Raw genomic sequence first — 13,822 nt, forward strand, 5'->3', positions numbered from 1 at the left:
GCAGAAGGGTTCCCACCTCTCTCCAGGAGCAGCTGAGCAAATCTCTCACCTGGCAAGCACTTCTCCCACCCTCCTGGGCATACATGTTATTTTCTCACCCAGCCGCAGCCCAGTGGCCAGGGCCCTCTTGGTCTGAATTTCTTTCTTATTCAAGGGTTCGTTCGTCTTGCCTGAACCATCACCCAGTCCTGCAAGGCTGAGCAAGGGTGGTCCTGGGCCAGTAAGCCCCCTAACTACTGGCAAGAGACTCCATCTGCTTCTTAAAATATTATTCTATTATTTTACAGGTTTTCACGCTGTTTTGGGGAGATGATGTGCGTGTTGCCCCAGAACGGCGCCTTTCCCTCAGCGCAGTGAGGGTACGTTTCCGCCTCCGTGCCGGTACGGCTGTCCCCGGCAGCCCGGCCACCCCTGGGCTCTCCCGTGCCTCCCTCCCGGCTCCGGTTAATGCCGGGCTGCGGGGAGAAGCGAAATGACGGAAGCCGGTGGCGGCGGTGCCCCAGTCTCTGCCGGCCGGGCGCCGGCTCCTGTTCGCGGCCGGCCCCGCGGGCCGCAGGCACCGCCCCGGCGGGCGGTGTGGCGGGCGGTGCCGCCCGGCCGCGCTCGCCTCCCCGGGCCGCGGCGGGCCCGCTGCCGCCCTCCCCCGGCGCCGCGGCGGGCGGGAGCATGGAACAGGGGCTGGCCGCCATCACCCTCTACTGCGCGCCCGCCGCCGGCGCCATGGAGCCCGAGCAGGTGAGCGGGGCCGCGGGCGGCTCCCCGGCCGCTCCGGGCGGGCGGCGGGACCGGGCGCAGCCGCTTCCGGAGCGGGGCGAGGGCGCGGCGGCTCCGGCCGGGGCGGGGGTGGCGGCCGCGGCCTGGGGTGCGCGGGGCTGGGGCAGCCCCCGGTCCCTGCCGTGGCGCGCCCGCGGGAGAGGAGGTCTGTCTGTCTGTCTGTCTGTCTGTCAGCCGTCTGCCCTTCCGTCCAGCGCGCTGTAATTACAGACAGCGCGGCGGGCACGCGTGTCTCCGGTGTCTCCCTCGCCAGCGGACAATGGCTCTGACAAACGAGCCTGATAAATATTAGAGTGAGACAGGTTTCCACTTCCCTCCGTGCTGTCAAGTTGGCCAAGGCGTGGGAGGCGATCGGGGACAGCAGCTGTTAATTACAGCGCAGCCCGGCGAGCTCCGGTCCTGCCGCTCCTCGCTCCGGCCTCGGCGGCGCCCCGGTGCTGTGGGCGCTGCCGCTGCCCCTTCCCCGCTCGTGGTGCCTTTCCGAGCCTTGCTGGGAGGGTGTCTTTTCTCATAGCCCTCCTCCGGCTCTGTCATCTTGTCTTTTGTTTCTGAAAGACTTATGCTGTTTAATTTCAGTTAAAACACAAGGGTGGAAAGTCAAACCAGCAGTATGAAAACACCCAAATCGCTCAAGCCTAAACAACCCTCCTCCTCCCCAACCCTAGCCTAAAAAATTATCAAAAAAATCAGTAAGACAGCCAAGATAGCATAGTAGAAATATTTTTCATTAGCTGTTACCAGCCTTCTAGTGACTAGCAGTATCTGGTCTGTAGATCTGTGCAAATTGAATTACTCGTCTTTCTCTGGGAAAGTGGGCATCACACACTTTGGTGCTTTGGTTCATAAGCTCTTACAAGGATTTCTGCATTTGACAGGTTAAATGTCAAATGCAGGGTTAAAAGATGCCAAAGTCTATAGCCTAGTCTCCCTATTTAATTTTACTTTTCTTCTTTGTCTCCTTCATGAAACTTTATGTTATTGCATCACCTAATACTACTTGTGTCAGCTCCCCCAGCTTGCCTGCAGGTGTCCAGGCACACCTTATCCTTAACAGTAGTTTATTTATTTTGGCATTTTATATGTGGACTAAAATTCTGTTGTGCTGGGTATTTTATCAGCACTGTCAAGGTTCCCTGCTCTGTCTCTGTTTCTGGACAAAGGCTGAGGTAGAGTAGGTGTAAAGAGGGTAAACAAGGAACAGGAGCTTCAGATCCTGACTGCCTGGCAGGTAAGGTTTGTATGTGTGCCATAAAGCCAAGAAAAATTCCAAGGCGACATTTAAAAGAAAGGGGAAGTTGCCTCACAGTGTTTACCGAGTGCCTTAAGAGTGGCAAAAGCACAAGAGTGACCAGCCTTGGTGTCTAACAATTGCCAGAATAGAAGCCAAAGTAAATACTTCATTTGTGACATGGCCACAAATGCTGAGTCTTTCAAGACCATATAATGTGTTAGAGAAGGAGGAGCCTGTGGAAAAAAAATGAGGTCAGAAACCTGACTAAAGCCATGCGCTAGAAGAAAGGTCTTTGTGAAAATTTCCTAAATTGGAAAAGAAGATCAAATTCGTAAAGGAGGATCAAAAGTATAAATTGTCAAATAAGAAATACCGTAACCTTTGAGCTATAAAGTGAATCTAGTTGATAACTCTAGAATAAATTTGCATTACCACAGTTTTGGAAAGATAAAATTTATTGGTGCTGAACGTTCTGCTCACACCTGGGAGAGAGATGGTTTTTATTGCTGTGCAGATGAAACTTAAAAGGCCAGTGATGACTAAAACCCACACAGGTTTGTTGACTAGGTAATAACCAAAACAACAGATGACATGCATTATTTTATTTAATGATGTAGGACTTTGAGCCAGATTACTAAGGGAAGCAGATTCACTGTTCCTTAGTGAATCCTTACTGCTTTGAGCTACTGCATTTGTCTGAAATGTTCTACCAGTACCAGCTATGTGGAGTTGCTTACTGTAGGTAGTGTGAGTGTGGGAGGGGTGTTAGAGAACTAAAGCTTGCTTTTAAAACTTGAAATATTAAACCACATTTTTTTAAAGTTAAAATATTTGAAGCATTTGCACTAAATGAGCCAAAATCAGATTAAGAGACTGTGCTTTTAGAAGACCTCTTAAGGAGGGGCTCACATTGCTTGCTATTATTAATCACAGTGATATTTATGATGTGTTTGCAAGAAACAGTGCTCTTCAGTACTGTGCCTAAATATAAAAACAGTGTCATTGTATGATGCCAATAAAGGATTGTGGAATGTTCATGAAAAGCTGATTCTGTGGTGCTTTTTGCACAAAAAGGTACAGAACGGAGTCCCGGGAAGTGGCACTTTTATAATGGCAGCAAGCAGCGCTCCCTGGGCTCAGGTTGCTTCGCTGTTTTCAGCATTTGTGTTTTTGTAGCTTTGCTCTGTTCCCAAGACTGATAGCAGAGAGGTTGCACTGGGCCCCAGATAGTCAGTTTTAGTCTTTCTGCGTGAAAATGTGATTCTGCCTGAAAATACTGTTTCAGCCGAATTACCCCATTGAAAACTTGCTGCTGGTTTCTGCTGTGCTCCTCCAGGAAAATGCCTGGAACGTGCGAGGCTGGCCAGAGAGGTGCTGGGGAGCTGAGATGACTTGCAGATTTGCGGAGCGGTGCTGCAGGCAGTCAGCCACTCTGGTGGATGGGCGCGCTCCCTCTGCGGCTGTGGAGCTCAGCCCGTGATCTCTGCCCGCCTCCCTCCTCGCCGTGGGCACGGGAAGGATCCGTGGCTGCAATGAAGGAAGCAGCTCTGCTCCCCAGGACCCTCTGCTGCCTCTCTCCCCCGTGCCCAGTCTTTCCTGGCTAACCAAGCTGCTTGCCTTCCAGAGCTGTGTTGTGTAATCTAGCATGAGGATGAGGATGGTGATGCTGCACTTGCAGTGATAAAGGGATGTCTTTCAGCTGTGTGATAAAATGTGTATTTTTATTTATAATTTTGAACTGTGCTCTGTGGAGATCATTAGGTTTGTGTAGGGAAGAAGCTGGAAACTGGAATGCATTTTATGCAACCTGGATTCTGCACGCACTGTGCCTGTCATTCCTTGTGATACAGTTTCAAATTACTTGAGCTCATGCATTTTTAAGAACCTTCATGGTACGTTAAAAACATGTGGTTGGCATTTCCTAACCTTTCTGGCCTTCTCTATAGGGCAGAATGTTTCCAGCACAGTTTTGTGCATTTGGTGCACCAGCATCTAAAAGCTCTACCAAGATGAAGGCTCTGTTTTGATAGCTGCAATACAAAACCTTGCTAAAATTCTCTGCCTGCAGGAGTGACTAGCCTCAGGATTTATCGGCAGGCTTCTGAACTAGAAGTATATATTCTTAATTCTTGTGACCCAAAGGCTGCATTGTAGCATTCAGCAGTTGGAGGGCACAGCCAGACTCCTCACTTTGTAAGTTCTTAGCCACAAAACCAAGTGTTGTCCTTTTACCCTGGTCCCTTGCACTACTCATGGTTGCTGATGAAGGCCCAGAGGGGCGGATTCCTCCGTGCATCTTTTTAAGGCTTGAGCCTGGCTGCTTGGTTTTTCAGTTCTCTTTTGTGCTAGAGGTGTCTGTCTGAACTTGCAAAGAGGCAGCTACAGCCTATGAACTACTTCATTAATTTCATTAGGTATTCATTCCAAACCCAACAGTACATATTAAATATTTATTCAATAAATATTGATATTTCTGTGCTTATCCAATTATTTAATGAAACGTAACCCCTCAGAAGAAACTTGGTTGTTACTTTTAGAGAAGGGATTGGTTTTTACATATCTGCAAACAAGAATGTTTCAGTCTTTTATCGACAGACAAGCTCTAATAAGTGTCCACTGTAAATGCTAATTAATCTAAGATATTTTAAATATCTCATGAAGTTTGTTAAGGGGGAACTTTCCAGTTCCAGAAGCATGCACTTGAGATAATGATTTTTTTTTCCTTTATAGCAACTTTCAAAGGGAGAAAGTGGCTTTGAGAATGTGGAGCTGGGTGTCATAGGAAAGAAAAAGAAAATTCCAAGGAGGGTTATTCATTTTGCAAGTGGAGAAACGATGGAAGAATATAGCACAGATGAAGAGGAAGATGAACAAGAGAAAAAAGACCTGTTGCCACCTGTGGATCCTGTAGGTATTTTACTTGATAAATAACTACTTCTGGTTTACTGGGCAGCTATAAACATTTTATACTTAATTTTTGCGTCACAAATCTGATACAGCCTTTAGTATTATATATTCTAATAATTTGATTGGCTTAACAGACTCAGAAATCTGTGAAAAGTATTACTGGGAAGTTTTGTCCTGGAGTTCACTTCCACTAAAGTAGCCTTATTAATTAGAAATGGGTTTAATTTCTTCACAGTTATAGTTTGTCCTCTCCTGCATTTCCCTTCTAATAATACTTGCTGTGTTGATACAAGTAGATACCTTTATTTATACTGTTGCTTAAAAAAAAAATTTGCAAAGGAGACATTTTTTCCTTATGTTTGTTGACACTGAAGAATTAAACCTGTAATTTAGGGTCACCATAACAACAATTTTATATAATTAAAAGAGTAAAGGAGGGAAAGAAACAGATGACTCGCAGAAATAAAGGAAGACTTGTGTAATTCATGATACATAAAGACCAGATTTTGAAGGACCTGCCTAGTCCATGTAAGTAATGTTCATTTGTGTTGATGGATGTTGCTCAGCCTGTGAATGGAGGCAGGCACTGCTGTGGAGATGCTTGTTCCCACACTTCAGAGAAGAGACCTTGCATGCATGGACAACAGTGCCCTGCTTTCTACCTGACACTGCTGCTGAAATGACTCTTGCACCCTTGTTTGGGAATCCATAATTAAGAAATGTTGTGATTGAGGCTTTCTATTTACTCTAGAGTAGGAGACCCTGTATTTATTAGGATGTGTATCCATCCTGGGAGAGCTTGGCTTTCTTGAAGGGACTGAAGGTTTTGACTTTCTGCTTGTGCTCTTCTGAAGAACTGGTGAACCATAAGAGCTTTGCTTTGACTGCCAAGCAGTACCTCTCTTCCCCTCTGTAAAATTAGTTTATTCTGAAGAAGAAAAAAGGTGAGTTGAGGACTAAGCTCCAGTGAGATTGTGGGAATTCACGTGGGACTGGGGTTTCCACCAATAGGTGAAGCTATTGCAATGGATTTTACATGGATGGATGGCATTGCCCTCTTTCTTGGTAGGCAGTTATTGTATACAACAAAAAAATAACATTAGCTTGATAGCAGGTGGGATATTATCAGCATTAAATACACACAAAGTATATAGTTGGAAAAGAACTGTACTGTAATCACAAACAATGAGTGAGATGTTAAGCTGCCTTGCTGGGTACTAGGGTGGGTTTTTGCTCCTTCTCAAATCAAAGCAGGAACTGTGAACTTACTGACTGTTATGGTAATGTTCAGGTGTCTTCAGAGTGAGGTCTGTTCCCCACTAGGCAGTCATGTCACATATCTGTGGATGTCTGAGAGATTTTTGTTCCCAATTACAATGATCAGGGAACAAGATGTGTGTATTTTTTGTGCCATTTCCTGACAGTAGCAGAGTTCCATGGTGGTGCAGTGGCAGAAGGCTCACAAGCCTTGGTGCAGGTGTTGTGGGGACAGAGACATGCATGCTGCTGTGCACATGCACACTTCACTAAAGAGCCCTCAAGTGTGCACAGCGGCCAGGAATGCTGCATGATTGTTCCCCTCCTTTCCCAACACAGATTTCTTTTCTGAGTGCCAAAACCCATATTGTATGGTGGAGTTAAGATTGCGTTATTCTCCTTTTATAGTTTATTAAGTCCTTAATTTTGAATACATTTTTTAATAAAAGCACCCCCCAAACCAGGGTAGTTTATTGTGGAGCACTCTATGCCTTATTATGTATTGCCTTTTACCTCGGACAGAATGAACTTGATTAGAGCAGGGGTTGCCATTAAGTGAGGTTTACTTTATCTCCTGCATGCTTTGTGTATCCCAGCTGAGCCAGACAATTGAAGAAATGCTAGTCCAAGCTGAGCTTTGGTGTTTTAGCCAACAGCTGCTTTTAAAATGGTTTTTTTTTTTTAGGATTTCTATAAAAGCAATTAAATAGTCAGTTTGCTGAGACCAGCATGTCTAAAACTTGTTATCTCAGTTGGGATACAGAAAAGTATGTTTCAGGTAATAGCTGTTTCTGGACCAGTTTACTTTCAGAAAAAGCACATTCAGTATTTTGAATAGAAACTTTCCTTCATGAAATATCAAAGCTCTGCTGGTATTAGCCTCCTGGCAGTTTTTGAAGGAGTATAAGGGAAACAAATATTTTGCTGTGTTGTAAAGAAATGTCTTCAGTAAGTACCTTGGTTTAATTGTGTTTTACAGCTAAGCAGACAATACTAATGTGTTTCTTACTAACAAAGTAATATGTATATATCCTGGTAATACCATAACCAGAGCACTTGGTGTGGTGGATTCCTGTTACTCTCAACAAAACAAGTCTCAAAAAGAACTGGGTTTTAAATTTTCTTTGAAAGAACTTCTAGTGCTTCAATAGGTCAGTACTCAGTTCATTAACATTGTTGGACTGGGGTGCCCATTCTATTGTCTTTTGTGGTTTTTTAATCCAGAACACAGGATATTATTTTTTAGATAGTAGCATTCAGTAATATCTGAATGTTCTCACACTGAAATTCAAATGTTTTAATAGTATAGATGTGTTTTTGATTCTTTTGTCCTAAAATGTAGATATTTGCACTCTATATATATATATTTTCTTTTGGTTTTGTCCACCAAAACTTTATTTTGTATTAATTAAGAAGATAATCCTTCTGTTTATTGGTGTAAACTCTTTGCTGCGTTCACCTGTTAGATGAGTGGGCAGAAGGTGGAGTGTAAATCAGCACAGAGGGACTGTGACCAGCATGACTTTGGTGTGACAACTTTGGAATCCATCCCAAGAAGACATCTGCAACAAAGCTCCAGGAGGGATTTGATTTTGTTGGCCTTCAATGCTCAGAAAGATTGAAACACATCCTTGCAGGAAGGTTATCTTGATATCCTGTAGTTAAAAGGGCTTTAACTTCAAATAGCAAAAATTTCTCTCTTGAGAACCATCGAACTCTGGTTTTCTTTTAAGAATTTGAGGATGAAGGAGAAAAATAATCACTGACCAAGTAACTCATAATATGGTAGAAGCTCTTGATGGAGTTTGGTGTGTGTGTTCCTGATCTTGTTTTCACTGGCTTGTCTTAGATACCACAGTTTTACATGGTCTTACACAAAAGACCTATTATAGCATTGAACAGTCATTGATTAAACTAATTAACAAATTAATTAAAACTTTATCTTGGCACAGTAAAAAATGAAAAAGTGTGTATTTGGTGGTGTATATTAACTATTAAATACAGGATTTGGTTTTTCCTAAATCAGGATATTATTATTTTTCTCATTTTGCCATTTTCTCTGACTAAAAGAAACCCTACATACCTTTGAAAGTTTAAGTGTTATTAGGGCTGAAATCTGCCAAACATAAATACGTATGTGGGTTGTTCAGGGACTTGGTGCACTCGGAAATTCAAGAGAACATGTGTGCTCCCTTCAGCAGTCCCACACTAGGAAACAAAATCCTGTTCTGTTATTGAACCAGAGGCCCCTTGGTTTTATCAGTGATCGAATCCATTATGTGCATTCCTATTTAAATTAAAATGATACATTAAGATTTTTTGTAATTTAAAAATCAGTTGTAAAAACCATTATGGTTTCCATTTTGACAACAAAATAAAGTCAGGATAGTTGAGTAATATAATTAAACATTGTAGAAATATCTACTGAAGAGACTGATTGCAGGAGCAATACTATAAACAGTGTATATGTTTCATACTGCCCCTTGTTTCCTGTCAAGAAACACAATATTACTGCATCCTTGAGCTGATTAAAGACTGAAGATGAAGGCTTCTCTGGCTGGCCAGAGGAAGCTGACATGCAGTGTCTGGGTATGTGGGTCTGCAGGAGCTGACTTGGGTATGGTTTTCCAGTTTCCAGCTCAGTGTATTAAAGCTACTTCACTGACAGGGATTAATTTGATTAATTTGTACTGGGCCATTGCTTAAGAGCCCTGTTCATGTCACTTGAATGGCTCCAGTTTCACCAGTACCAGTTCTTGCCTGACATCAGCCGTTTGCGCTTCCCTCTCCAAGGTGCTCTGGGAAGGCACCCAAATTTACCCTGGAGAGATAAAGGGGGAATGTGTAGGAAAAGGTGATGCCTTGGATGTGTTCCCTTGTTCCTGGTGGTTTACTCTCCAAACCATTCCTTTCTCCTCTTCATTTCCTGTGAAGTAGCCTCTCTCATGGCTTTATATTGCCTTTTGAGATGCTGGAAAGAAAGTTACTTTTTGAACTGAGGAGTCTGGCAAAGCCTTGCTTGTCAGGGATGAGGAAATGTCTGGTTGGGCTTTGTCAGGAAGCAGAGGCTCCCACAAAGCTGAACTTAGAAGTGCTTCCAGCGTACCAAACTGATTTTTAGCTGTGGAGGGGGAAGAGTGGCAATAGAACCTCTGTGTCTGCTGAGCCTCAGCTGTTACCCACGTTTGTGTTACCACAAACTTGTTAGAATGTTCTGGGTGTGACTTACTTCTGTCACATTGAAGCTCAGCTTGTCCTTTCACTCTGAAATATTGTGAGGGCTCTTGTAAGTTCTTTCTTACAGCACACAGCAGGCCCTTGTTTGTCCTGTGCCCTGCATGAATGCTTTCTAACCCTGTCACCTCATCATGAAGGATTGTGCAGAGCCCTGTCAGTGCCATTATTTGCACCTGTGGCAACAAGCTTTTCCAGCACTTTTTTTGACTTCTTCAACTGAACAAACTCCTCGTTAGCCTTTCTGCCAACTGAGCACATAATCAATGAGCTGGAGGTGCTTTTGTGTAAGTAGGATAGCAGCTGGTTTTGCTTACACTTTTACCTTGGCAGGACATTTTCCATATCCACTGCCAAAAATATATAGCATCTGGCTTTTTGTCAGCCTGCCCAACTTGAGTTTGTGGCTTGACAGACAATTTCTTGTTGTACTGATTTGTAGAGATGATGCTTGGAAAGCACCAAAGCCTAGTGCTTGTGTACATATATACTGAGGCTATCCCAGATAGTTTCTGTAGCTGTATTATTTAAAATAATATTGGTTGTTGCTGTACACATATCTGTTAAAGAAGATCATAGAAAAAAGTTACTACCAAACAGTTCTTAGCAGCAAGTTATAAATACTTACATAACTGAGTAGAGCTCATGTGTTTTATTTAATAAAAGCTAACACTTTAAATTGCTACTTTCCAGAAGAAAGGTACTTCTACAGAGATCTTTTCTGAGGGGAAATATGGATCAAAGAGCTCACCTGAATACAACAGCCTGTTAACTATAGACATATTTTAGTTCACTGTGAAAGTTGAATTTGCCTTTTCACAAATGGGAAAGCCTACAATTTTTCCCCATTTGCTTGGAATCTGCTTTTCCCTTTTTCCTTTTTATTACATGGTTTGTTTTGTTTTTTTTTCAAACAGATACAGTCTCTTCCTTAGATGAAAAGCATAGCCTGTGCACACCCATTATTTTATAATTAATTTAATTATAAATCTTTAATTTACTGCGTATATATCTATGTATGAGTTCGTGTGGGGGCTGCAGTATTTTTGCTGTAGCAGTCACGCAAAGAGCAATTCCTTTTGTCTTCCTGGCCAGCCCTTCCTGAGCAGCCTGTATCCCTCCACAGCAGCACTCGGTGCATTCGCTGCATCCCTTGGATCCTGATGAGATCCTACCCCTGCAGCTGCACACAGATCTCCAGTTCCTCATGTTTGTGTCCCATGTTGTGTGCCCTGGTGTGCAGGCTCCTCACAGAAACTTCCTCACTCACGTGCAAACGTTTGAGGTGGCCCCAGCTGAGCCCAGTTTATTCCCATTGTGTTCCTCGTGGTTCACAGCAGCCCAGGCGCTTTGCTTGGCTCCATCGCTCCCTCAGAGCTGCTCTAACTCCCCCCTCCCTCAGGGCTCCTGGCTTTGTTTTCCAGGTGGGATTTCAAGGGATAATTCCTGTTTGGTTGTAAATGTTTTAAGGCAGCCTCTTCCTCAGATGTTTGAAGGATTGGTTTGATTTTAAACAATCTTTTGCAGTTCACTCATTATTGTAATGAGGGACTACTTTGTTACCTCACTTCTCCTCTTGGCCTGATGGAATGCAGAACGTTGTGGAAAGCCTTTTCTAGCCGAGAATTTAGTTGGCTGCTTGTCATTTCCCAAGTCTGGAAGCAGGAAACAAAAAGCAGTGAAAGAAATTTTCCCAGAGGTAAACCATGGTTATATCTTATGGTGATACTTTGCTTCACTTGCCTGGTCTATACTTATTTTAAAGCAAAAACATGGTAGTAGCTGGAAAACAGAAAACATTGCAGGTCTTTCTTCTCCAGCCATTTTCAGTTCTGCATGTGTTGTTTTGTGCCGTGGCCACACAGCTGTACATACTCACACTGCTCTTGTTCCTGCAGACAACACTCACATGGGGACCCTACTTGTGGTTTCACATGCTGCGAGTCGCCACATCCACCTTATCAGGTATTGCTTTATTTAATTCTTGGGTAAACCAGAAGGGGAATACTGAAAGTCACAAAGTCATGTTGACAGACTGTAAATCATCTTTGGTTTCTACTTGTTGCTTTTTCAGAAGTAGGAATTGAACTGTATTTAATCTGTGGAGATGTACTCTCCTGCCTTAGGCATTTATAGATTTTTTTTTCTTTTTACTTTTAATAAACAATTCTTGCATGGAAAAATGAACAGAAAGTACTCTTTTGATGAACACTTTCCCCCCTTTTTCTTCATATGGAGATAGATTGATGTTGGCAAGGGAATATATCAGTTTTCTATTAGATTTTGTATGGAACCATTTTGTGTGCTGTTACCTGTAAAGAATGCTGGCTGGTGTAACTAAACTGACAGTTTTTCTGAAGACAGTGAGAATGTATCCCAAGAACACATCTGGTTGCATGCCATACTGTGAACTTCTGAGGTTACAAAATAAACAGGACTGTTGTCAAGGGTGCTGCACAGACATTTATTTGACTCATGGATCTCTTAAAATTTTGCCAAGTTTTAAAAATGCTTGTCATAGTCTGTGTTCTTTCCAAGGTAAAGTATCTTTATTGGGTTTCTTCCACAATTATTTTGGAGTTTCTGTCATTGTACATATAATTTTGAATATTTTTATATTTTTTGGCAGTCTGTTGTATTAGTTAACCTATCCTTATTTTTAGAAATGCCTTTTCTCTAATATACAGTGTAATTATATTCCTTGATGCATCTGTTCTTCATATGCAAGGGTAGATGCTGCTTTTCCTTTTTTAGAAGTCCTTTATGAATTTGAGCATCAGTCCTTTCTTCTTAGCATTTCAATTTTGGCTCCTACCTCTGTAATTTGAACTTGTCTTTTGCACAGCACTCAGGATTGCCAGGATATCTATAGAGTTCATTTTTCTGAATGTTCATTGAAGCAGTCAGTGACTGACTTCTGTTTTTTTTCCCTGAAGATGACTAAGTCATTTGCATCCTTGGGGCAGATTTACAATTTGAAGTGCAGAATATTTGACTTCTTGCTTGCCTTTACTCAACCAGTGTTATCTGCAGCCATCACCATGGTAAAGAAACTGACTGACACAAGCTTACCTCTGCTCCATGCTTCTGACTGCGCCCTATGTGTTTTAGCAAAGTAGCACTGAATGTAGCCTACAGCTTGAAAATTGAGACAGCTGAAACAAATATTTTATTAATCTGTTAGTATTATATAGTATTATATAACACAGAACATTGTTAAAACTGACTTGGGGTATGCTTGTGTCAGTAAATCCTGTCCGGTTTTCTACTACCAGCAGACTGAACTGCCAGTACAGTTGGTACCCATGTACTTTTGTCTAACCTTAATTTTCAGTTTCAGTTCAGCTCAAGGCTTACCCTTTCACTGATTCCTAGCAAAACAAAGATCCAAAGCTGAAACTAGAAGAATTCAAACCCTATCACCATATATATTTTCACTGAATTTCATGTTCTTCTCCTTTTGTTCATTCTTTATCCTAAAAAGCAATTATTAGTATATTCAGCTAATAGGAGATTAACCTCACAGGTTTTTGTGGTATTTTGTGAGTGAAGTAGGACTAGAGAAAACCATTCAGGAAATATGGTGATAATTTTTATACTAAAATGTTGTACAAGAATTCTCTTCTAGATACTAATCCTATGTAAACCTCCCTTTATTTTTTAGTGTGTGATTTCCTGGGGGAAAAGATTGCATCTGTTCTGGGAATAAGCACACCAAAATACCAATATGCCATTGATGAGTATTACAGAATGAAGAGAGAGGTATGTGTGGGAGCTAGGGTTCTTGCACTCCTTCTCTCCCAACATGTCTTCCCTGGTACTCTAAAAAATAAAATTTATATTCTAGCATTAAAATGAAGCTTTAGACCCTCAATTTCAGCTTGCCTCCAGTTTTCATTTGATGCATGATTAATGCTTTCTTATCCATCAGCCTTTTCTCTCCAGCTCATCAGTCTTAGAAATGGGTGGGTGCTGACCTCTGCTCTGTTTCTCTTGTACCATGCATTCTTTAAGTCAGCACTGTGAGAAAGTTGGATGGACAGCTGCTGAACACTGAAAAAGGGGTATTGCTGCCAGCAATACACTTTCCAGCTCTAAAACTTGTTCAACACAGTCTCAAGGGTAAATTGAACATGAGGTTACTGTTTGTTCTAAAGCATAAAGGGGCAATACTGATAAATAGCCAGTGCTTTGGGCAAAATAACCTAACCCTTAATAATCTTCCTTTAGAAGAGATTGAAAACATATTTAAAGCTTTATTACTTTTTTTTTAATTGAGAGCTGAAAAAACTTTAGAGGAGGTAGACCTATCACTGTTGCTGTTAACTAAAATTGCTTATTTAGATATGTGTCTTTTTTCTGTGTTTAACACAGTTTAATCCTTCACTTTTGGGGATTTTTTTTTTTTCATAATGGGAG

General features: G+C 42.2%; 1 protein-coding gene across 1 annotated transcript in view; it reads left to right on the forward strand.

Annotated features, from left to right (window-relative positions):
• Window positions 1–13,822, forward strand: part of LOC128936377 (signal recognition particle subunit SRP54) — a 34,821-nt gene that overhangs the window by 18,634 nt on the left and 2,365 nt on the right. The window contains exon 16 of the mRNA XM_054275274.1: window positions 13,068–13,165. Coding sequence (XP_054131249.1) covers window positions 13,068–13,165 — 98 coding nt within the window. The remainder of the gene's footprint in view (window positions 1–13,067; window positions 13,166–13,822) is intronic.

Source organism: Melozone crissalis, unplaced genomic scaffold, assembly GCF_028551555.1.
Source record: "Melozone crissalis strain CALT ecotype California unplaced genomic scaffold, PUWL_Pcris_2 ptg000018l_1, whole genome shotgun sequence".
NCBI lineage: Eukaryota > Metazoa > Chordata > Aves > Passeriformes > Passerellidae > Melozone > Melozone crissalis.